We start from the raw sequence: 26,053 nt of genomic DNA, 5'->3' as shown, positions 1-26,053 counted from the left end.
GATGAATGATATATACCAAAATGTTAACAATGGTTAATGTTGAGTGTCGGCTTTCTGGTTACTTTAAACTATACCAGAAATAGATACTATCAAAGGAAAACTTTAGAAAAATGAGCAATCATGGGCCTCCCCTGGTGGCGCAGCAGTTGCATGCTGGGCTGCGTAGCTGCGCACAGCCTCTGCAGCACCGGATCGTTCCCCGGCCGCCAACAAGGGTCCCACATGGTGCAACAGACCTCCCCTGTCATGCCCGCTGCTCCCCTCAGCAGTGTATTTCGTCAGTCTGCCTGTTCTGTTCCCCGCTCTGGCTCTGGTGAATTCTCTCACCCTCCTGCACTTCTGACTGTACCCAGTGCTTGTATAAAATAAAAAAAAAAAAAAAAAGAAAAATGAGCAATCAACAGAATCCCCCAAATCCTACTGGATTAGAGATTTTTGTTTCCTTGAATGATCTTGTAAAAACCTAAGTTAGAAAAGTTCCCACCTTCCTCAGAGCAAAAGTCCAACATCCCCTCACCCACAAGGCCCTCCACATTCTCCCCATCCTCACCTCCTCCCACTTTCCCCACTGCTCACTCCACTTTGGCTATAGCAGGATTCTTGTTTTGCAAAGAACACACCCGCACATTCTAGCCCTATGAACTCTGTACCTTCTCCTTTACCTGCAAAGCTCTTCACTCGCGTATTCTTGCGATTCCTTCCCTTGGTCTTTGCTGGGATCTCACCTCCTCAGAGTGAATCTTCCCAACCATGTTGTGTAAATAGCTCCTCCATCACTCTTCACCCCTGTCTCATGACTCTCTGCACCCATCACCTCCCCAGATGTCACATGTGTATTTGATCACAGCCCACCTTTTCCCTTCCATTTGTTTTTGTACATTAATATATTCTTAGGACCTAGAATTCTGATATAATGAGCAGAAAAGAGAAACTGTATTTAATCACACTTGACCGAGTGTGAGCTATGACAACCCAGGTACACAGCTGGAAACATACCTGGTGCTTCTGCCGGCGTTTGCGCTCCTGTTCAATCTTCTGCTGCTTCTCCAGCTTCTCAGTGATGCGGGCCTCGCGCAGGGACTGCCTCTTGCTGCGCTTATAAGCCTTTGCGTTGAGGGCTGTCTCAAGGGCTGTGTCTCTCCTCATGCACACCACCACCTCCTGCCGCAGCTTTAGAAAGGAAGAGGAGAAGCTGGCCATGTGCACAGCTGTGTGATGTCCATACTACATGTACAAGTAGACACTGCAAGCTAGGTAGGCAAATCACTGCTGCTTCCACAAGGTCCCTTTCTAGATGCTGTCTGGAGGATGCCTGCAGGGAGGCCAAGCACATGTCAAGAAATGGCTACTTCTGACATCTAGCAAAGGACCTCTCAGACCTTCAGGTCTTCAGATCTGTCTTTACTCATAGGCAAAATTACCCACAGGCCATTCAAAAGTACAGTGCTCTTAGAAAAGAGGCAGCTAGGTATCCTGCTTCAAGCTGGCAACTGCCACTTACTCATCCCTCAACTGGCCACTGTTTCACTAATGTGGAGAGTATGGTGAGAAAGGACAAGTGTGGGAGGGTACTCCTGCTTTTAATGGTCTAGGTACATTTAGTAAATGCCCATAGAGCAGGTTCTTTGCATCTAAGCATCAATGACTGCACCCACCTGCCTCTGGAAGTTCAGCAGCCTAAGGGCCTTGAGTTCAATGGTAGCTTTGGTACGCAAATCCCCGGCCAGGGACCCGGGAAGGTTTTCAAGTTCCTGAATTCGGTGTGCAATGCGAGCCTGCAGCCTGTGAATGAGGCAGAAAAAAAGGACAGGTGATTAGAGAGCTTGTCTATTTATAAGGAACTCACCTGGTTCCTCTCCTTAAAGCCTCAGAAGAATCCATCCTTGAGGGCAGCAGCTGCTGATGCTGAAGCAGGAGAGGGCTCAGAAAAGGATGTCAGCCACAACACAGAACAGTCACAAAATAGGAAATGAGACAGGGAGCAGCTGGCTTATGTCATTTCAGCAGTTGTGAGCCAGTCTCGAGAGTTCGGCAGACCAGGGTCTCCATCCCAGCCTGGGATGGATGACACATAGGGGTTGGGGAATCTATTTAGTCCGTGAGTCCCGAAGTGAGTAGCCGCCTCGGCAACCATAGTCATGGTCTGACGTTCATATGAGATAATTCCCATATTCAGTCTTGCCAAATATTTACTGAGTACTTACTATGTGCAAAAGTACTTACTATGTGCAGGTGTAGGGCCTCAACATTATAAAGATGACTACAGGGCTGTTGTTGCTCTCAGAGAGTTCACAGACTTATCAGGTAGATAGGTCATAAAGCAGTTAAAAAATCAAATATTCGGCTTCCCATGTGGCGAAAGGGTTTAAGCACAGCATGGTGAAGCTATCGGCAACCTCTGCAGCATGAGTTCAATCCCCAGCCAGGGTGCTGGCCCAACAGACCTCTCCTGTCTCACCCGCTGCTCCCCTCCGCAATGTATTTCCATCAGTCTGCCTCTTCTGCTCCCCATTCTGTTTTTGGTGAATCCTCTCACCCACCCCCACCTCTGGCCTGTACCCCAGTTCTTACATGCATAAATAAATCTTTTAAAAAAATCAAATATTTCCACTAATTCCAGAGAGTGGCAAGTACTTTGAGGAGGGGGCTGGAGGTGAGGGGGGTGGACATAGGTTTCCTCTGAGGAAACCTCAGCAATGAGGGCCTAAATGACCACAAGGTATTATGTACAGCCTGTGCAAAGGCCCTGAGGCAGGAATGAGACTAACTGGGTAAAGAAATTAAAAAAAGGAACTGGCACAATGAGGTAGGTGATGACAGAGCATTGCGCAGGGGCTGAACAAAGAATTTACTGGATGAATGTGAAGCTAATGACAGATTTCTGCCCAAGGAATAGAGCTAATATAATTTAAGTGCAAAAAAAAGATTTCAAACTGCTTTTCTGGAAAAACTGCACAAACGAGGGTGAGAGCAAGGAGGCCAGGAACATATATGTATAGACCAGGTGACAAAGAGCAGAAGAGCACATCTTCCAAGATGGGGGGTAGGGAATCTGAGAGAGTTTGCCAGGAGGACCTAGCAGAAAAGAGGGCAAACCAAAAGGCATATGAAACAATGTTCAACATCACTTATAATCAGGGAAATGCAAATCAAAACTACCATGAGATACCATCTTACACCAGTGAGAATGGCACATATTAAAAAAACTAGCAACAACAAATGTTGGCGAGGATGTGGAGAAAAAGGAACTCTCCTGCACTGTTGGTGGGAGTGCAAACTGGTCCAACCACTATGGAGAGCTGTGTGGAGATTTCTGGACCTACTAAACATAGAGCTTCCATATGATCCAGCAATTCCACTCCTAGGTATTTACCCAAAGGACACAGAAACATCAATTCCAAAGAGCACCTGCACCCCTATGTTTATAGCAGCACTGTTTACAACAGCTAAGCTTTGGAAACAACCCAAATGCCCCAAAATAGATGACAGGATCAAGAAGATGTGGTACATACACACCATGGAATATTACTCAGCATTCAAAAAAGATAAACACATGCAATTTGCAGCAGCATGGATGGCGCTGGAAGGGATCATGCTCAGCGAAATAAGCCAGAAAGAAAAAGAAAAATACCGGATGGTCTCACTCATAGCAGGAATCTAAAAAACTTAAATAAGGGACCAGGAAAATGATTAACTATAAGAAAGTGAAAATCAAAATCAACAAACAACTATGAACCAGAGACACTCTATGGGGAGGTGGGGGGCGGGGAGGGGAGGGATTGGGGTCAAAATAAGGGGGTTGCAATTGTATGGGGAATATAAAAATAAAATTTATTAAAGAAAAAAAGGGAAAAAAAAGAAAAGAGGGCAAACAAGGATTAAGGGTTTACAGGGCTTGGGGACTAATGAGCTGCTCTCTCACAGGCCCATGAGGAACAGAGAGACTTGAGAACAAATAGATGGTCATTTTCATGTCATCTAGATGGAGCTGGAGGGAAAGTGCCTGGGGACAGGGATTAGAAATGCACTCCAGCAACAATCAAAGATTTACTACCATATTTGGGGACTTAAGGTCAACAGGCACAATCCTGTCCCTCTTGGGGAGTTTACATTTACCTAGGGAGGCTGGTCCTGAGTAAATTACAAATGCAATGGGAAAGAAGGGAAGGTACTCAGGGAGTGAATCTTAGCACCCCAATGGTGTGGGACAGTGTTACAGATCTACTGGGTGGGTACCTGGCATCACACCTGGCGCTCAGGAGGCCTACACAAAGCAACTAGCAACTAGCTGTGATTGAGAAGCGTCCACTACAAAATTCCGAGGATTGCTTTTTGAACGTTGATGAACCAAAAGTTAGATAATACACTGTGTGGGCGAGGAGAACAAGGCACTTTCATTCCAAAATACACTCTCTGCAGAGGGCAGTTTCGTAGAGTTTACAAAATTTTCACATGTACATCTGCTATATTCAAATAATGCCATTTTTAGGGGCTTAGTGTGTCAGATGTGAAATGACTAACAAGCAAAGTTGTAGTTATTATGGTGTTGTTTCAATGAAAGATTAGAAACAACCGAATGCCCATTCAGCCAGGGAACTGGCTTAGTAAATTATGGCATAGCCACAAAAAAGCTTTTGGACAGAAAGGGGATGATCTCTAAGATATACTGCTATGGGGGGCAATAATATACATACATCGTCAACCATTTGGGGAAAATGCTATATGTGCCCCTGTGCCTGGAGACACACAGAAATTCCTCTGGAAGGCTACAAACAAGTTAGGAACTGGGAGGCGAGGGAGAGAGGCAGGCGCTTGATTTCTTATTACAAGGTCCACTGGTCTTTAGAATGGTGATCCACACCAACGTGTGATAGGGCTGACTCAGGTAAGGGGTGGCAGCACATGTGCTCACCTATATTCCCGTTCCTGCAGGATCTCCACAGGGTCTAGGCCCCGAGGCTTCTGGATAGGGGTGATACGGCTCTGCTTCTGGTGCAGTGGTACCATGGGGGCGGGCTGGGCAGGCTGTCCTGGAGACTGGGTCTGGGGTGGCATCACAGGGGAGGCGGCGGGAGGTACAGCAGGGGGAGCAGGTGAGGGGCGGCCTGTGGGTTGCGGGGGGATCAGCTTCTGAGGCGTGCTTGTGGGGGCAGCAGCATTCGCCATGGGTCCTGGAAGAGACAAGCAGCAGGCTCAAGAGTGTTCAGTTCTGGGTTAATTCCTGGGTAGAAATGAAAAGCCCCCTGGGTGCTTGCTGCACTGGAGACAAACTAATTCCCAAGGCTGACAAGGCCTGTGTAAGAGGCATCCCCCATCTTTCACTGAGCTGCCAGCCACTTCTCAGAGTTCTTGCTCCCTCTAGACTCAGGATTCAAGTGTCCTTTAGAGCTCAGCCTATATTCCCTTTTCTGAAATCTCTGACTGACCCAAGAGCTGACCCAGGGTTTGTTCTTGCTGCATTGTGCCTCAGAGGACTAGAGTCATCCTGACCTTCATCAACCATGGTTCTAACTGAACTAGACTGAAGTGATTAGTCCCTTGATCATTAAACCCCGGGTTCTAAACCTTAAGCATGGGGAACAAGTCGATTTGGTCCACTACTTTGAAAAATAGGATCCTCAAATCCTTAATGATGACTACCTTTCACATCAAACAGAGATTACACAGTCTATCTCCTTGTTATCCAGTCTATCTCCTAAGCATTTGGAGTGTGCTTTCCCAGGAGGGAAGGTGATCAACTGTAACCTCAGGTTCAGAAGCACCACTTCCTAAAGGATTGATTCTGCAGCTTCAGGCTTGCTGTCCCATAGTCTCTCACTTCAGTCATAATGTAGACTCATTTTTTTCTGCTGGTTTTTTCTGCTGGTTCTTGATTTAAATAGACTCCAGGACCCACAAGACAAGAGTGGGCAGGAATCATGGAGGGGGAACTAAATCCAAGTCTCTTGGGAATAGCCAGGGACCAGTGAGACTCAGAGAAAATAACAGAAAGAAGTAAGGACGTGTCCTTAGCCCTCTAACCTGCAGCAAGCTCATAACAGGACTCAAGGCACAAACATGTCACCAAGCTAGAAGGAAACATACCTTCAGGCCAGGGCTTGGGAGGCCCTCCAGGTGGCTGGCCTGGCATCCCGGGGGGCACACCTGAGGGTCCAGGGGGGGGCATGTTGGGCCCTCCCATACCTACACACCAGGAGAAATAAACAAATAGATATAACATATATTCACACCTGCACCCACTTCCAGGGCTGCCTGGGCTCCCAGGACATAGTGTATCCTTGGTGTGGGCATGGGGGAGGGGGAGGAGGAGCTAGAGAATATTTACCACCATAGCAGCCCCACCTGCCTGAGCACCCAGAGTGCCAGGCGCTATGCTATCCTGAGGGGGAAGTCTATGGATAGCCAATTCCAGGTCTGCATTACACTGCAGCCCCAGCTCCAGTTTGCACTACAACCCCTTCCCACCCAGAGGGCAGGCCTTACCATGAGGCCTGCTGTAATTTGGAGGTGCTGGTCCTGGTCCCGGCCCAGGACCAGGACCAGGGCCAGGGCCAGGGCCAGGTCCTGTAGCGGACACAGAGGGTGGAGGTAGTGTTGGCATCTGCTGTTGCATCCCAGACATTGGCCGCTTTCCCTGCACTGCCATCTGCAGGTGGTCAGGGAGAGGTTGCCCCCTGGCCAGCATCTTGTAAGCCATGATCTGAGCTCTGAGTTGGTGCAGCTGGTTCTGGTTAAATGGGGTTGGGCCCCGGTTCTGCTGCCCCAAAGCCTGGGGGTCAGCACCATCCAATGGGGCCCCTCCTGGCCCAGTTGACATCTGTGGGCCTGAGGATGGGCCACTGGCTGGAACTGGACTGGAGGCATGCTCGGAGCCACCCAAGGGCGAGGGATAACCTGTGGGAACACATGGATCTCAGTGGTCACTCGCAGTCACGTCCAGTGATTTCTAAGAAAGATAGTAACCTTCCTGCAGTGCTTACAACAGCTCCTATCTTGAGACAGGACAGCAACATGATTTCATTTTCATAAGTCAAACAAGAGTCACCCTAGACCTAACAACCCTCCATGGCAGGGTTTCCCACAGGCTGGCTAATCTGTCCTAGGTCCACACTGAATCCATCTGTGGGAGATCTGATTAACAAAATGTCCCTGGCAGTGACAAATACAAGGAAGAGAAATAAAACAATACCTTGAGAGTGCTGGTCCATGGGGCTTGGTGGAGGCCCCATCCCTGCATGGCTCCCTGACCGCATTCCCATCCCCTTCATTTGGTTGTAGCGGGGATCATCCGACATGCCCTTCTCGTGCATGGACTCCATTGGCTAGGAGAGTGCGCAATGACAAGGTAAGATCAGCAAAGCACTGCCTGAGAGAAGTTCAATGTCATTGAAAATGTACACCCGCCAGAGTCATGGCATTTACGGAATCACCAGCGTGACCAAACAGCTCAGGTCCAAGACGTGGTCCTTAACACCCGCTCAGTGTCAAGCAGATGCATAAAAATGATGCCACCCGGTGGAGGGTGCTACCTGGGAGACTGGTGGTCTGGAGGAGAAAGAACAGTGGGACTAAGGGGTTGGAAGAAGAGCAGGAGACAGCTTTACATTGTTAAAATCCCACAAGGAAAAGACATGAGTGACAGCTCCTGAGCAGGAGCAGTTTGAACCAGGACACAAGCTCCCTGTCAGTCATAGAACTTGTGACCCCAGAGCTTCAGATCAGGGACCCTCTTCCTTGGGAGACTGGAAAGCTGAAGGACAGAAGCTCCTACCCACAAATTGGTGACAATAGGAGAACTGCCTCCACCCTGCTAGTTGGGAGGCATAAGGTATAAGAGGCATTACCAGACCTTTGAGGAGCAGTGACACACATTTCCCCTCCTGAGGTACAGCACTAAGTACATCCCCATGGGAATGTCTGGTAAAGAAGGCATTTCCCCTGACACTCTCACCAGCATTCTGCAGGGCCCTGGTTAATAATGCACATCTTGCTCTCAGAAACTCACTCTAAGTGACAAAGCAAAGCCAACCAAAGTTCAGTATGTACCATGAGAGAAGGAAGAAGAGCAGGGCCAGGAGCAAGAGGGTGACTACACATATAGGAAAAGGGCAGGGCCCATGGGGTACTGACAAAACCCCTGAGGGCAAACCCACCCTCCACACCCTTTTTCTCTGGCTGGAAGAGCTGCCTGGTAGGCCCATCTCCCCACTAGAGTGAGAATTCTGTGCAGGCACTAGACCCTAGACCCCAGCTCCTAGGCTCCTAATACTGTGCCAGCACAGTGCCACATGGTAAGCACCTGAAGTCAAATGTGCATGGAGTGTATGTGACAGATTCCAGAAACAAGAAAACAAAATGGATGGGGGAAGAGGGTTGTTGAGGAGTTGGGAGAGCAGCTGATCTTAATCAGTATTTTGGGGGATGGGGTGTCCCAACAGCTTCCCAGCAGGGGAGTAACAGATGGATGCCATACCAAAGTTGACATAAGTATACAAAGATGGGGAAGGGGGATACCTCAAATAGAGGTGATACAGGTCTGGGGTGCAGAGAGAACCTGAGAGATGAGATAACTCGTGCTCGGTTCTGCCAATGACTTGCCAGGCAGACTTGCTGAGTGACCAGACCCTGCTACCTCACTGTAAAATGGGCACATACCCACCCACAACTAATGGGGTGGGGGTTATGAGTGGAATGAGGTACACAAAGACACAGGTTGGAGGGATTTAGCAGGTAACCTTTGCCCCCAGGCTGCATCATCTGTATCTTCTACCTCCAAGGCCTCCAGTGGTCTCTGACACTTGGAAATGGTCCTTTTTCTTTAAATGTCAACACACAAAAGAGGATTATTTCCTGTATCTTCCAACTTACTACTGAGGAAACACAAAGAGAAAGGAGAACTATTTGTGTACAAAAAGGTTTTCCCACCTCACTGGCAAAATCAACCCTAGTCAGTTCAGGTAAGTGGTCTGTCAGTGGTCCCAAGTATGGGATAGTGTGGGGAGTAAAGGAAGTCCACTGCCTTGCTCTGTAATTACCTGGGTGAACAGAGCAGCCCAAGCGGAGAGAACCACATGTAGTAGGCCTTCTTTTAGGGACTTAGACATTTTTATTCATTATACTGTTATCTTTATTCTTTGTATCATTATATACTCATTTTATTCATTCCCACATAGAACAATAGGGATGGGAGACACGGTGGCACAGCTGCCTGCTCTCCCTACAGCCATGGCACACCACTTAAGCTTCTACCTCTGATCATGTAAACCTAGCCAGTCAGGGTGGTGGGTATGTAAACTAAGTCAGGCCAAGGGCTTTCCACAAGTCACCCCCACCAAAGAGGGACCAATACACACACACACAGAGAGAGAGAGAGAGAGAGAGAGAGAGAGAGAGACCCTCAGTCCAGAAGCTGCTTGTAGCCATGGGGACAGGTATAAGGGGGTATGGGGTGCAGGATTCCCTACCTTGTGCATCTGGTGCATGTTGTCCTGTGGGTATCCTCCAGGCCCCTGGGTCGGGATGGGGTGTCCTGCTGAGGGAGGGCCTGGGCTGGGTCCCATCATACTATGGGCAGAGCCAGGGGACGGTCCTGGGCTAGGGCCCAACATGGCTCCAGGGGAGGGGCCTGGGCCTGGTGAAGGGCCTGGTCGAGGAGTTCCGCCCAGGGGTGGGTCTGGAGTGGACATCTTCACTGATGCTGCAGACAGTGGTCTCCTACTGGAAAGAAGTCCTGGTAAGTGTGGGGGTCATGACTAAGGGTTGGGTGGGTCAGAGCTGGCAAGGAAGGACTACTGAGTCATGTCAAAAGTACCCACATGACGGGAAGCTGATGCCTTTGTCAAAAAAACCTCTGCCACCCAGATCTTTCTCTTCCAGTCCTCTTAGGAGGTAACATCGGGCATACAAAATCAGATGGAAGTCCCCCTTGGGAAGTGAGGGACTCAGGAGGTGGGAGTACACAGACAAGGCACCAGATACTGCCTCAATGGAGGCCTCATCTCTCTTGCTATCTTTCTGATTACCACAAAGGGACTCTCTCAGGCTAGTGCCTTCAGAGCACCCTAACAGATGCTCATTTTCCCACCTAACAAGATGCAAGACCAAGAAAGTTCAGAGCTTTTGCAACAGGCCACAGTATCTGACCGGACATTCATAAATTCAATAAAAACAAAGACTGATAGTGAGTGACACAGGTACTCCATTTAAGGCAGTGAGACTACACTTCCTTTAAAATAAATGAATTTAAGTTTAAATAGTAGGTTGATTTAAAAAGATGTATTACACAAATAATGACATTCCTATCTCAAATACTTGCCAAATGATATTCAAGTGTCTAAAGTGAATACCACTGTAAATTAAAAACTGATTCCCACAACTAAGACCCAGAGGTTCCACATAATAAAGAAAAAGGCTTAAAAAAAAATCCAATGATGTTGTAAATTACTGCTTGCGATGATAGAACTGTGAGCTGATAAGTATCATAAATGCTTTCTATAATAAGGGCTCAATGTTCAGGTAACTCTTAGTTTGTTGGGCAGTTATATATGGCCTTAAGCACAATTACCTTTCATTTAATAACCTCTTTCATGATGATGGGGTAATACAGTCTCAATGCAGCAATCCAGAAAACAGAAAAAGAAAAAAGACACTTCAAAACGCCCAGCATCCCTGGGCCTCCCCGGTGGCGCAGCGGTTGAGCGCTGGGCTGCGAAGCTCTGCAGCGCTGGTTCGATCACCGGCTGCCGGGCGAGGGTCCCTCATGGTGCACAGACCTCTCCTGCTGCCCGCTGCTCCCCTCAGCAGTGTACTTCATCACTCTGCCTGTTCTGTTCTCCTCTCTGGCTCTGGTAAATTCTCTCACCCTCCCGTGCTTCTGACTGTACCCAGTACTTGTATAAATAAATCTTAAATAAATAAATAAAAATTAAAAAAAGATAATACGAAGGCATCATATAAAAAAAATTTAAGAAAAAAACAAAACACCCAGCATCCCACCAGACATAGGTCAAGTGTTTGTTAGCCTGCTCTCATCTCACTCCATCTCTAGGCCTCTCACTCCACCTCCAGGACCCTCCTGGGGAAGGAGTTCGCTTGACCAGCAACCCTCAAAGTGAAATCTTCAAAGGCCCCCCAAAACCATAAGGATGGAGCTATGCTATACAGGGTGGGTGCTCTGAATATGGAGAGTTGGCCTGGTATTGTGCAAGGATCCTGCCACATTCCAGGTCCTCTTTCTAAGCTGTTCCGCCCACCCACCAAACACACTCAGTAAGATTACTCAGCATATTATAGGCAAGGTTTTCTTCATATAATTGTATCTATGACCCTTTTTTTTATTTAATGGTTATCAAAATACAAACTTTAGACCTTCAAAATATTTGTTCATATGTGATAACCTTTAACCTTATTTATTTTTCAGCCACCACCATCTCTTATACACCCTTGACCCTTTCTGTCTCCCCATTCCCTCTTAACCTCAAAACTTCTATTTGAGGGCCTCCCCGGTGGCGCAGCAGGTTGAGCACCGTGCTGTGAAGCTGTCCGCAGCCTCTGTAGCTCCGGTTCGATTCCCGGCCGGCCAGGGAGATTCCCACATGGCGTGGCAGACCTCTCCTGCCTCGCCTGCTGCTCCCCTCAGTGTCTTTGGTCCATCTGCTTGTTCTGCTCCCCACTTGTCTCTGGTGAATTCGCTCACCCTCCCACACCTCTGATCTGTACCCCAGTTCTTGTATAAATAAAAAATAAATCCCCTTTTAGGAAAAAAAAAAAAAACTTCGTTGATTATCAGTGTCCATTAGTTTATAATTATTTTGCTTCCTCATTTCACCTGCTTTGTTTCCTCATATTACTCATATATGCAATATCATCACATATTTATTATTCCAGCTTACTTTGTTTCACATAATCCCCTCAAGTTTTTCATTTTGCTGTAAATGGTATACCTAATCTTTCCTTTTAGCAAATAGTATTCCACTGTGTGGGCATACCACATCTTCTCTATCACTGGCCACTCAGGTTGCTTCCCTATTCTAGCTATTGTAAATAATGCTGCAATAAACACTGTGAAGCATATAATTTTCGAGTTGATGATTTAATGTTCTTCAGATAGATACCCAGTATTTCCACTTTCAGCTTTTTAAGATAGGTCCAGACCACTTTCCAAAATGGCTGCACCAATTTACACACCTTCTGGGGATGAGCAATAACCACACCTGGGGCCCAAATAGAACTGCAGAGACAGGGGGAGTGGGATGAATATACCATAAATCCTTAAGAAATCCTGTGGCACCCCAGAGTTCATGGTTTCTTTCTCATTAGAAGTCTATTCTTCTTGAAACTGACAGCAAAATAAGATCCATGCCATCTAAGGAAAATCATCTATCTCCCCATCTAAAGGCAGATATGCCAATGAGCAAACTGCAAAATGCTTCTGGGTGACAGCTCTTCTACAAGTAGTTTATACTTATACCAGATATTAGTACTTAGCATCAGATCTCCCCTCTCCTTCCGATCAAAACACATGGTACCTATAGGAATTAAATGCTACTTACAGCAGCGCTAACTTCACAATGACACACACAAGCTCACTCAAGACTGTAATGCCCAATTATGGCATTTGAGAAGTACAGGGTTTCAGAAAAGGTACGTTAAAATGTCATTTGCTTGCTTGACACCTCTTAAGAATCAGGCTGCAACAAAGCAGGTAAGTGCACGGAGCAGGTAAATTCATTTCTGGATTTAACATGGAGAGTGACACTAAAGGGGACCCAAAGGATGCAGACAACAATGCAAAAATGCCCTGAGCTGTAAAAGAGGGCATGCCATCTAACACCACAGTGCCCAATCTGGATGCTGCTGACACAGATAGACCTACAGGGTCTCGGTGGAGACAGAAGGAAAATGGAACCAGGGAGGGATTCTCTGGTCCTCAGTTGTACTGAGGAGGGGTATTTCATTTTATTTACATTTAAATATCCAAAGTGCCCTGCTCAAAGGCAGACAACAATGAATCCTTGCTCAGACACAGCACAGCCACCATTCTAGAAGCCACCCTCAGGCTTTCCTGGTTAAGACTCCCATTCTAGGGAGAACCACTGTACTGTGGTTCTATGCCTGTGGATTCATTTTGCTAGTCACTGAACTGCATCTAAAAAGAATCACACAGGGCCTCCCTGGTGGCACAAGGGGTTAAACACAGCATTGCAAAGCTATCCGCAGCCTCTGCAGCAGGAGTTCTATCCCAGGTCTGCCAGGGAGCTACCCACATGGCGCAGTAGACCTCTCCTGTCTCGCCCACTGCTCCCTCCGCAGTTTATTTCAGTCAGTCTGCCTGTTCTGATCCCTGCTCTGTCTCTGGTGAATCCTCTCACCCTCCCATGCCTCTGGCCTGTACCCCAGACTCAAATTTTTTTAATCAATCAATAAATCTTAAAAAAAAAAATTAATCACATAGTAGTGCCTCCCTGGTGGGGCAACATGTTACGACTCAGCTATCAGCAGCCATTGCAGCATGAGTTCAATCCCTAGCCAGGGAACAGAACCACGTGGTGCAGAAGACCTCTCCTGTCTCGCCCACTGCTCCCCTCAGCAGTGTATTTCAGTTGATCCTCCTGTTCTGTTCCCCATTCTGTTTCCAGTGAATCCTCTCACCCTCTGCTACACCTCTGGCCTATACCCCAGCTCTTGTATGCATAAATAAATTTCAAAAATCTTTAAAAAAAAACACATAGTAGTATCCTTTTGCTCTTCATCAACTATTATAATGGGTATGCAATAACATTTTACTGCAATTTTAATTTGCCTTTTTTAAAAGATTTATTTATTTATGCATACAAGAACTGGGCACAGGCCAGAGATGTGGGGAGTGAGAGGATTCACCAGAGATAGAGTGGGGAACAAAACAGGTGGACTGACAGAGATACACTGCTGAGGGGAGCAGTGGGCAAGACAGGAGAGGTCTGCTACGCCATGTAGGTCACCTCCCTGGCCGGGAATTGAACTCATGCTGCAGCGGCTGCAGACAGCTTCATAGTGCTCCGTCTTAACCATGAGCCACCAGAGAAGCCCCCTTAATTTGCATTTTCCTTGTGAGTAATGGCATTAAGAGTCTTTCCAATGTTCACTGGTCATTAAGATAACCAGTGTAGAGGGTTTATGTTTTTGCTACCTTTTTATTGGGGATATGTGGTTGCAATTACTGTCTTCTAGTCTATGACTCACATTTGTATTCTTTTAATGGTGTCTTGTGATGAAGATCCTGAAGTTTAATGATGTCCAGTTTATCAAGTTTGTTCTCTTATGGTTAATGGTTTTGGGATCCTGTTTAGGAAATCTTTGTTCACCTGTGACATATAATGAACCCTTAATCTCTAAGTTCCTGACAAAGGCTTCCCCAAACACTTGTCATTTCCTAAGGCACAGGGGAATCTTTTATTTGTTGGCCCTGACAGAGTTCTTAAAATCCTTACAATTTCCTAAGTGATAGGGATGACAGGACTGTTTTATAGATAGCTCCTGAACCCCTTAGAATTTCTTAGATGATCAAAGCCTCCTAACAAGACCACTCTTAGTGGGCTCCTGGATAGCTTCATGGTAGGGGATGGTAGACAAAAAAGACCAAGTCATGATTAGAAACTTGGAACTTTTAGCCCTGCTCCCATCCTCCTGGGAAGAGAAGAGACTGGAGATGAGCTAAATGATTGTGCTTACATGTGACTCCTCCATAGGAGCTCTTCACTACAGGGTTCAGTTGGCAAACACACCCACAAGCTGGGAGAGCTGCACATGCCAACTCCACATGGACAGAAGCTCCTGTGCTCAGACCCCTCTAGACATCATCTTACATATCTCTTCATCTACATCCTTCACAATATCCTTTTATGAGAAAACAGTATTTAGTAATGACTCCGATATTAGGTAAATGTCTCTTGAGTTCTGTGAGCTCTTACAGCAAATAATCAAACCTGAGGAGGGGGTTATGGGAAGCCTCATTTGTAACCAAGTTTGAAAGAAGTATGGATAATCTGAGGACCCCACTTTCAAGGAGCATCTGAAGTAGAAACTGGGGCAGCAATCTTGTGAGACTGAGCCCTTAACTGGTGACGTCTGCACTTAAATAGCCGGTGTGAGAATTAAACTGTAGGACACTGTTTGGTGGCTGCAGAAACTCAGAACTGCTTGGCGTAGAAAACCCACATGTTTGGTGTCAGCAGTGCGAGCAAAGGAAACAGATTTTCTTTTACTACCTCAAGGTCATAGAGATAGAGAAAGGGAAGAAATATTTTAAAATCCAGGGGGATTTTGACTTGTCCCTATCTCCTGGTGAATTACAATAGTTAAGGATATATTAGTCTCAAAGAAATCATAGGACTGGGCCTCCCTGGTGGTGCAAAGAGTTAAGTCGCAGCACTATGAAGCTGTCTGCAGCCACTGCATCACGAGTTTGATCTCCAGCCAGGGAGGTGACCCACATGGCGCAGCAGACCTCTTCTGTCTCGCCCGCTGCTCCCCTCAGCAGTTAGTATGCCTGTTTTGTTCCCTACTCTGTCTCTGGCGAATCCTCTCACAACCCCTCCTCCACACCTCTGGCCAGTTCCTCTATACATAAATAAATAAATCTTTAAAAAAAAAAAAAAAAAAAAGAACACACAGGGACAAAGATCCAGTCAGAGAGGAAGCAGGGCTGTGGGCCCACTGGTGGTTAGAACTGGGATTTACTCACTGAACCCGCACCACCACATTACAGAGAGGGACTATCCTTGGCCCCATTAATAGAGGGGGTCCTAAGGTCCATGGGCAACACTGCCAGTCAGTCAGCAGAGAAGCACACAATGCCGAGGGTACAGTGTGCAGCCTGCACAATGCTAGGCATGTGAGTTAACCTCCCAATGCTCTATTTCCCTCTGTGTAGGCTGGAGCTGAGACCAGTCCCTCCCATTGTTCACAGCCAGCAGCACCCAAGCTAACAAATTTGAGGCACAACTGCAGGTGAAATCAAAGCTCACCACATTTACTGAGCAGTTGCTTACTGCTTGTCACTACTTTGAGCCTCCTTTTCCCAGACAAAGATGAATAAACCAGCCATATAATAAGGTAACCGCTTCAGAAAACTTGCTTCCTAAACTTAGCCTCTCCCACAAAACAAACCTCTATTAATGCTTCCAGGCCTGCAGAGAAACTGGCTCATATCTCCTCTCAGGAAGCAAAGCCAGCATAGTACAGTGCACAGTAAAAGCAGCTGTCGCAAGTGATGAGATCCATCTTGGTCATCAGTAAGCAGGGTTTGGACTGTTGCAAACTCTCCCTTGCCCCCCTGGTTCCCACTGCCACTACCATGGTGCTCTGACCCATTATTAAGCTCCTTTCCACCAGCCATCCCTTTCCCAAGGAGGACAGGTAAGTCTGGCTCTGCTGAAAACTGAAGAAGGTATGTGGGGGGAGGAAAGGTACCACTATGCTCCAGGGAGATGCTTATCCAGGAGGGCTGGAGATCAGCCAGGAATTTCAGAAGAGAAGAGGGATCTTCTTGGAAAGCAAGAAACATCCCTCTCTTCTGCCCCTTCTTCCCTCCTATTTGAACACCTCTGCCTTTATATCCTGGGAATGATTTGGCATTTTCAGCAAATCCCTTGGGCACCCTAAGGCCCTAGGGCTTCTGCAATGTCCTATCTGATAAGTCACTGGCTGGGAATGGGAGGGAAACTTTGCACAACACTGAAATCCACCTCCAATCATAGTCATACCTAAGCAGATGAGAAAGCCAAGGACAAGGGGGTACAGGAGCCCAAACACTGAAACTACTAGCAGTGTGTCTGGAGTTTAATGATATATATAGAGAGAGTACATTTGGGGGCTCCACAGGAGATACAGCATCTGACATTCCAGCAGGCAGCCCAAAAGAATGTGATGGGAAGTGAAACTACCCCCAAGAACCAAAAAGCTAGAAGCTAAGATGTTCAGGAGGCCTTTAGATAAAAACAGGGTCCGTTCTGGGATGACTGGGCCATGTCGCCTCAGTTTCTCTGAGAAGCACCCATTGTCAAACTATAACTCCCACACAATCCATGCTGCAGAAGTTGCAGAGCCTTTAAAAATGAATGAGGCAGCACTGTGCACATGGACATGGATGATCCCAAATGAACCATGCAGTTCAGGGTACTTGTCCTGAACACACTTTGCGAAGAATAATATATACACATTAATCCTAGCCAAAGTCAACCCAGGGGCCAGTACCTTTCTATATAGACAAATCATGGGAACCAACACATTTCACATCACAGATTTCTAGTGTTTTTCCTAACATGTATTTGTGTGTGTGTGTGTTTTACAACAACTATCTATTACTTCTATAATCCAACAATTAAAAAATACTTGAGAGAAAAAAAGCCTACCTCAGAAGAATTTGAGGACTATATTATTTTCCATCTGCTTTCAACTTCATCAAAATTAGTGCTTAAGGGTCCTCCCTGGTGGCACAAGGGGTAAGACAGCACTAGGAAGCTATCCGTAGCACTGCTGCATGAGTTCGATCCCCAGCCATGAGGCTACCCACGTGGTGCAGCAGATCTCTCCTGTCTCACCTGCTGCTCCCCTCAGCAATGTATTTCAGTGGATCTGCCTTTTTGCCCCCCACTCTGTCGCTGGTGAATCCTCTCACCCTCACATCTCTGGCCTACACCCCCAGCTCTTGTATGCACAAATAATTTAAAAAAAATTAGCACTTAAAACAGAAATGTCGGGGCCTCCCTGGTGGCACAAGGGGTTAAGCTACAGCACTATGAAGCTATCTGCAGCCACTGTAGCACGTTAGATCCTCGGCCAGGGAGGTGACCCACCCGGCGCAGCAGACCTCTCCTGTCTCTCCCGCTGCTCCCCTCAACCGTGTATTTCAGTAGATCTGCCTGTTCTGCTCCCCACTGTCTCTGGTAAATCCTCTTACCCCCCGCACCTCTGGCCTGTACCCCAGCTCTTGTATGCATAAATAAATAAATCTTAAAAAAAAAAAAAAAACACAAATGCCTATGGACCTTCAAATGTGAAACCAGACCACTCAAAGCATTTCTTACAAATAAAGCAGCACGGGGCCTCCCTGGTGGTGCAAGGAGTTAAGCGTCAGCACTATGCAGCTATCCACAGCCACTGCAGCACCAGTTCGATCCCCCGCCAGCGAGATGACCCATATGGCACAGCAGACCTCTCCTGACTCGCCTGTTGCTCCCCTCAGCACTGTATTTCAGTCAATCCGCCTGCTCTGTTCCCCACTCTGTCTCTGGTGAATCCTCTCACCCCCTCACCCCCACATCTCTGGTGAATCCTCTCACCCCCCCACACCTCTGGCCTGTACCCCAGTTCTTGTGTGCATAAATAAATAAATCCTTAGGGCCTCCCTGGTGGCACAGCGGTTGAGTGCTGGGTTGTGAAGCTGCCCACGGCCTCTGCGGTGCCGGTTCAATCCCCGGCTGCTCCCCGGCCACCAGAGGAGGGTCCCACATGGCGCAGACCTCTCCTGCTGCCCGCTGCTCCCCTCAGCAGTGTACTTTGGTCCTTCTGCCTGCTCTGCTCCCCACTCTGGCTCTGGTGAATTCTCACCCTCCCGCGCTTCTGATTGTACCCAGTGTATGCATAAACAAAACAAACAAACAAATAAATAAATAAAACATGACTCTATAAAAAATAAATTTAAAAAAAGAGAAGAAAAGAAAATGGGCTTCTGCTCTGATGCCATTCCAAGGCTCAGGAATGGAATTCAAAATAAATAAATAAATAAATAGATAAATAAATAAATAAATCTTTAAAAAACAAAGAAGCACTGCGGCTGGTCATTGTGACAAGACACTGTTAACAGCAATGGGGACCCTCTGAAATTGGCTTGCTGGGATAATGTGGTTTTGTTTTGTTTTGTTTTCATTTTGCCTGATAACAAGGAAATGTGATATCTAGTTGCGGGGAGGGAGTGGAGACATTCCTTCTGGGACATGTATCATCAGCAGATAAAACCGGATGTTCAGACCTATCCACAAGGGGCTGGAGCAGGAGGCTGGGTCAGCAAAACCAGCCCTATTCATTTAGATTACAGAATGAGATTTCCCCCGCCAGACTCCACTAAGAAAACACCTAACCTAATGGGTGCACTAGTGTGAACCTGGAATGACATACAGGGTGGGGCATCTGTGGTTTCAGGGCATTGGGAAAGTGGCTTAATCCTGAGATTACATTGTTCCACCACTGGCTGTTCTGTGACCTTCTCCTTGCAATATAATTGAACAGCAAAATTCTGCCCTATATTGAAAAGAGAATATATTTCAGAAACTAAAAAAGAATGACATAATGATAAAAAATGTCTTCTCCCTTGTACCTAAAAGGCAGACATGTCAAATTGTTACCCACAGCATCATTTTTAGCACTGGGAATTCTGTGTCACTTTATTCCATGAAATTTTCCCCACCCTTTTAAAAATTGTCAATCAGGTCCTCCTTAGGTGGTGCAAGGGATTAAGACACAACCTATGAGCAATCCGCAGCCTCTGCAGCACAAGTTCAAGCCCCGGCCAGGGAGCTACCCACATGGCACAGCAGACCTCTCCTGTCTCAGCCCCTGCTCCCCTCAGCAGTGTATTTCAGTTAGTCTGCTTGTTCTGTTCCCCACTCTACCTCTGGTGAATCCTCTCACTGCCCCCCCCCCGCTCCACATCTCTAGCCTGTACCCCAGTTCTTGTATGCATAAATAAATAAATCTTTAAAAAAAAATTGACAATCACTTGAAACCCACCAACTATCTTCCATCCACAATTGGCCAAAAGATATGAAGATAACCAGGACCCCAGGAATTCAAAGGCTAATCAGGCAGGAAGATGAAATGTCTATCCTTCAAGAATACCTACACCACCCTACTATCCACCTGACCTGTGTTTTTCAAACTCTTGGCCATAACTCAGAGTCAGAAAGTGACCCAGCACAAAAACATCAGGTAACTGCAACAAGGTTTACAAATATATCCTGACACTGCTTCCTGCGAAACTGGATAGAATTCCTTCTTTTTCTTTATTACAGCTGGTCAAGCTCCACTAGATGAATGTCACAACCCACCTGCAGCACTGTTGTGGCGCATGCGGTATGCAACACATGATCCTTGGACAGAGCAGAAGAGAAGTCCCCAAAGTGGGGACTCTTGGAGTAACTAAGAGTAGAGAAAAAGGCATGTCCCTATGACGTCTGCCAAGTGTCACTTGTGACAGGTCCTCCCAGCCACCCCAAATATTCACCGAGTACTGATTTTATCTGAGTAGGTTCCAGGCACTGGGCGTCCAGCAGAGAAGAGAATCCCTGCATGGTAGGACTGACAACTGAGTCACAGAGACAAATATACAAATATGACAGGATGTCATGTAAGGAAGAAAAGTGCTATGGAAAATAAGGAAGGAGGGCTAACAATCAAGCTGATGGGAGGCGCCCCTTCAATTATGGTGCCCGGGGGGCCTCCCCAGTGGCTCAGCCGGTTGAGCACAGCGCTGTGAAGCTGTCTGCAGCCTCTGCAGTGCAGGTTCGTTTCCAGGCCAGCCAGGGAGATTCCCAGATGGTGCAGCAGACCTCTCCTGTTGCACCCGCTGCTCCTCTCAGCAGTGCTTTCAGTCAGTCTGCCTGTTCTGCTCCCCACTCTGTCTCTGGTGAATCCTCTCACCTTCCCATGCCTCTAGCCTGCACCCCAGCTATTGTATAAATTAAAAATAAATCTTAAAAAAAAATTATGGCTCTCAGTGATCTAGAGACATCTGAGCAGAGACCAAAAATGAAATAGGAACCTCATACTCTCTACAGTCAGCAGGACCAGCAAGTAAAATGGCTCTGGGAGTGAAATGGTGCTGGAGAGGGGAGTGTAGTCAAAGCAGCAGATGAGGTCAAAGATGGGTGGAAAGGCAGACTACAGGTCTTGGGGGTAGTGTGAGAAGGTAGGGGTCTACTCTAGGTACACAGGAAACTGATGGAATGTTCTAAGTAGAGAAGTGATATGGTCTGGTGATAGTTTTAGAGACTTCTCTGGACAAACTGATGGAATGAATGGATGTAAATGTGAGAGGAAGAGAGGAGTAGGCATGACCAAGGTGACCAGCAGTGTCTCAGTTCATATATGCCACTGGAAATATACAAAGGCACCAGTTTCCTTGGGGCTGACTAGCTGGACTAGATTTCAGCCCCATCTCACATCGCCTTGTTTCAGTACTAGTGGTGAATGTGCTTAGTAGGGAGATTATGGCAGGAACAGGGTTTCCTGTTTAGAGAAGTTAGGTCACTTGCCCAAAGTCATACAGGGAATAGAGTCCTACCTCAAGTTTGGAAGGGTGCAAACTACAAGCAAAGGGAAGCACTTCAACAGGAAGAAGCATGAGGGGGAAGGTATCTGGATGGGTGGGAATGGTGCTCAGCAGAGTGGGCCAGATTGTGATGTGAAGAACACTTGGAGGTCACTGGGGCTCCAAGAGTGCATTGTCACAGCTCCAAGAGTACACTGATCAGCCCCCATGCTGCAGTGTCACCACTAGGACAGTGAAGCCACCCACCGGACCATTTTACTGGGACTTTCAGGTGGTAAGGCGGCATACATCAACCCTGCCTGTGAAGTCTCCAACTACAACAGATGAGGCAGCAACTGCCATGCACCTGCTTCCTGAGCCAGCGGGGCACAACCTACAAGGAAAGGAGAACTTTAACCACTCCAAAGAGCCATTTTCAAGCCTACTACTACTAAAAAAACAAGCCCATCCTCCTTTGTCACTCACAGCTAGTGAACTCAGGCTATTCCCAGTGACATCCATGTACAAAAATGAAAACATACCCCTTTAGCAAAGTAACCCAGCCCCAGTCTGAGGTATACAGGCCAGGAAGGGGTCAGGGCCTGCTAATATTTACCTGCTTTCTAAAGAGTACCTTCCCTGAGGGAACTGAGGAAAAATCAATTGTCCTCTCCTATGAAATTCTACCTATGACAACCCAGCTATACCTCATGCTTCCCTCAAGGCCCTTCCCCATACATGACCATGAATCGAGGTTCAATTTCTCATGCCTATCCAATTTACATCCCGGAAATGTAAAGCCATGAACATGCAGTTAACAGAAAGCCCCAATAAAGATACCATGATTATATTAGCAAGTCTAATGCTTCTTAGGATGATTATCTATGAGGTAGACAGCAAGGGAAGCCAAATTAAATTTTAGACTCAATTCTGACAGGTTCCCTCTCAGTTTCCAACATTCCAGCAGCTGTTACTTCCCTTTTATAGTAGTTTGCACATCTTTCTAATTCTGACTTATAAAAACTCCAACTCACTTTAGAGTTCCAATCCATGTTACAAGTTATGAGAAAATACATGAAATAGAAAACGAACATTTAATATTTTTAAAAAAGACCATGCCACCAAACACACTTCCCTGACTTCCCTCTTTTTTTGATTTCTGATCTATTATTTTTTTAAGATTTTTTTTATATTCCCCATACAATTGCACCCACCTTATTTTGACCCCAATCCCTCCTCTCCCCGCCCCCCCCATTTCCCTCTTTTTAATGTCTCATGAAGAACTTGTAAAGCATGCACTTTTTAAATATTAAGGACAAAATGGAGAAGCTGATTCGTTTCCTATTACTTTGAAAACAAAAATATAGTCTGTATGTATCTCAACCTGCCAGGAATTTGTAGGAATCTTAGTAAATGATAGCAACTACCACTGTTTAGCACTACATACCAGGCAGCATTCTAAGCCCTTTACATTTGTATATTGGTTGTTTAGTCGTAGCAACAATTCTATAAATTGTGTATTATTGCTGTCCTCTTGGGCAATAAGGATAGACATGTGAACAAGAACAGGCCTTTTGTCCACCTGTTCTAGCTGAATCCCCAGCCCCCAGCAGAGCCTTACTCAAGCCGGGCACTCAGTCCACATTTGTTTGCTGTATGAATGGAGAATGAATGGTTGGGCTACTTGCACAACTCCAAGGGATGCCACTCACATTGTATTCCGTCTGTGGTCAATGTGAATAGGTCCCTCTGAGTCACGGGCCCTGATGACCAAGGCTGACATGAGGACTTATTAGGTACTTGGTACCTGATCACACTGTCACCCCATTTCTCTGAGGCACCATCCACACCAGAGAAAGTGGTGAAACCAGGAGCAAAGTCCAGGTGACTGACTAGTTTAAAATGTAAATGAGGGCCTCCCTGGTGGCTCAAGGGTTAAAGACAGCACTGTCAAGCAATCGCCAGCCACTGCAGCACAAGTTCAATTCCCCGCTGGCCAGGGAGCAATACATGGCACAACAGACCTATCCTGCCTCGCCCTCAGCAGTATATTTCAGTAGATCCACCTGTTCTGCTCCCCACTCTCTCTGGTGAATCCTCTCTCTCTCTCTCTCTCTCTCTCTCTCTCTCTCTCTCTCTCTCACACACACACACACCCCACATACCTCTGGCTTACACCCCAGTTCTTACATGCATAAATAAATAAATCTTTTTAAAAAATAAAAAATAATAAAATAATAAAATGTAAAAGAGGGCCTCCCTGGTGGCCTAGGGTTTGGGTCTCAATGCTGTCACCTCTACATCCAGAGTTTGATCCCTGGCCAGGGTGCTGACCCACATGGCACAGTAGACCTCTCCTGTCTTACCCGCTGCTCCCCTCAGCAGTGTATTTCAGTAGATCCACCTGTACTGCTCCCCAGTCTATCTCTGGTGAATCCTCTAACTCCCACAACTCTAGCCTACACCCCAGTTCTTCTACACAAAAATAAAAACAAAATAAAATTTAAAAAAATAAAATGTAAAATATCCCCATTGTTCTCATCATTCACCCATACGCCTAGCCCCTCCCATTCCCTAGAAACAACATAGTCGGAACTGGTCTAGGATTTTCTTCCAATAGGTTTTTATGTTCAAACTTCACTGACAGGACAAGTTTGGAGAATACTGCATTGACAATAGCTGTGATATGTCTGTCTATTTTTCTTTTTACACACACACACACACACACACACACACACACACCAGACTCAAAAACCATCAAGATCAATGTTCCTAAACCTAAAGGGTTGGGCACAAAATGATCTTAGGTGGTACAAAAAGAAATAGTTATTTCATAATTAAGTCTGCATTGATTTCACTTCTTATTAACAACTATTACTTTATTTTTGCAACAAAATTTACCAGAAAAAGGTTCTGCAACAAGCTAGTATAAAGTACATCTTTAGGGGCCTCCCTGGTGGCTCAGGGGTTAAAGACACAGGGCTATCAAGCTATCACCAGCCACCGCAGCAGGAACCACGAATTCAATCCACAATCCACAAGCACCCGCTGCTCCCCTCAGCAATGTATTTCAGTAGATCTGCCTGTTCTGTTCTCCACTCCTCTGGTGAATCCTCTCACCCCCCCGTACCTCTGGTCTACACCCCAGTTCTTGTATGCATAAATAAATTAATTTAAAAAAAAGTACATCTTTAACCAAAAATTATGGTATAGACCTTCCTAAACATCCAACTTTATCATAATAACTAACTGCAAGGAAAAATTCAAGTTCTATCAGAACTGAGCTTCAGTATGAGGTAATAAAAAAAGATGAGAGAAAAGTTTTTTAAAAAATCTAATACTCAATTTGTTTGAAATGTAAAATTGAATACCTTTGAAAAGGCACAGGAAATTACATATTTTAAGAAAAAAGTACTTGGCTTAAAAGTTAATCCAACTATACAGAAGGAACAAAGATTACTGAAGAGCACTTTGGTTAAGTCTCCACTTTGAGGTTCTACCCTAAGTGAGTCTCTCTGTAGGCAATGATTTTCAAGAAAACTAGAAAAAAATACATATGACCAGCACATCAAACCCAGGCTTCCCGGATATGGGAGGACTCTAGATGTTTTCGGTTTTTAAAAAGTTAACTTACAAATAAATATCTATGTATACATGTACATATATATTAAACAAAAAAATATCTCCAACAACCTGCATGCTCACTAAATATCAGGCACTACTGTGTGTGAAGCTTGCTTCCCTGGTTACCTCATTCAGCCCTCTCAACCACCTTTTGAGGTGGTTTCACTGTCAGACCTGTTTCACAAGTGGGGGAACTATTGCTAAATGCCCTGCTAGAGGTCAAGCTTAGGATTTAGAGTTGGGTGTGCATTCAGGAGATCTGAGTCCAAAGCTAGCACTCCTCACATTCACCATCACCACGACATGGTACTAACCACTGCCCCACACTCTCACTCCAGGGGAATGAGGTCTGGGCCTAAAAAGCTAAAAAAAGCAACAATTGCCACTAATGTTTATTGCTTACTAACCACCCCTAGTCCTGTGCTAAGCATTTCACACACAAGTTCACTCAAACCTCCCAAGGGGCCTCCCCATTCACGGTTCAAATGTTCACTAAGGGCCTACCAGGTGCCAGGCCCAGAGTACAATGCAAGAGCCGCAGCTGACCAGCCCCCAGCTCTGGTGGTCCTCTGAAGTGTAATTACAACCTGGGGTAACCAACACCTGAGAAAGGATGAGGATGATGTTCTAGCATAGCAGAGGAAAATAATGACTGTCCAGGGTTGGTCAAAATACAAGCCTGGACCTTCTATTCCACAAAGCATCCCAAAACTGGCTCCCCTTTCAGCTGTGTACCCATTGTATACATCTCCTAGTGAGGGTTGTTAGGATTAAATGATTGGCCTAGCAGAATTGTTTCCACATCTATGGCCTGTTTTCCAAAAAGTCTGGAGAGGCTGCTCAAGGCATCCAAGCCCCATGCACCAGACACCTAGTAGGGACTCAACAAATATTGTTGAAAATAAAGGAGAAGATTGGACGAGACAATAACAGTGCTTCCCACTTGCCAGGAATCGTTTTACAGGCTTCCACCAATTCCATTTGTGACATATTCCCTACTTCACAAAGGAGGAAACTAAAGTTCAGAGAGATTAAGCTGCTTGCCTAAAATCACACAGCTCAGCCGCCAACAGTGCCAGGAATCAAATTCCAAGTGGGTCTGTCAATTCAAACTGAAAACTTGTTTCAAATTCCTGGGAAGTG

The 26,053-nt window shown here is 46.2% G+C and overlaps 1 protein-coding gene across 6 annotated transcripts in view; it reads right to left on the bottom strand.

The window, feature by feature from the left end:
* Nucleotides 1–26,053, bottom strand: part of SMARCA4 (SWI/SNF related, matrix associated, actin dependent regulator of chromatin, subfamily a, member 4) — an 89,926-nt gene that overhangs the window by 62,864 nt on the left and 1,009 nt on the right. For 2 of the 6 annotated variants that reach the window (XM_037505819.1, XM_037505823.1), the window contains exons 2-8: nt 9,465–9,717; nt 7,190–7,322; nt 6,484–6,894; nt 6,085–6,183; nt 4,913–5,171; nt 1,656–1,782; nt 997–1,170 (exon numbers count right to left, since the gene is read on the bottom strand). In XM_037505819.1, coding sequence (XP_037361716.1) covers nt 997–1,170; nt 1,656–1,782; nt 4,913–5,171; nt 6,085–6,183; nt 6,484–6,894; nt 7,190–7,322; nt 9,465–9,686 — 1,425 coding nt within the window. In that variant the 5' untranslated portion in view covers nt 9,687–9,717. Of the gene's footprint in view, nt 1–996; nt 1,171–1,655; nt 1,783–4,912; nt 5,172–6,084; nt 6,184–6,483; nt 6,895–7,189; nt 7,323–9,464; nt 9,718–14,220; nt 14,228–14,709; nt 14,729–26,053 lie in introns of those variants that run through there. The other 4 variants (XM_054693274.1, XM_054693272.1, XM_054693273.1 and 1 more) reach the window with 3 other exon arrangements.

The sequence above is a fragment of the Talpa occidentalis genome, unplaced genomic scaffold, assembly GCF_014898055.3.
Source record: "Talpa occidentalis isolate TD23 unplaced genomic scaffold, MPIMG_talOcc4v2.1 talOcc4.12, whole genome shotgun sequence".
Taxonomy (NCBI): domain Eukaryota; kingdom Metazoa; phylum Chordata; class Mammalia; order Eulipotyphla; family Talpidae; genus Talpa; species Talpa occidentalis.
Note: the sequence above shows the minus strand (reverse complement) of the source record. Positions and strands in the feature narration are given on the sequence as shown.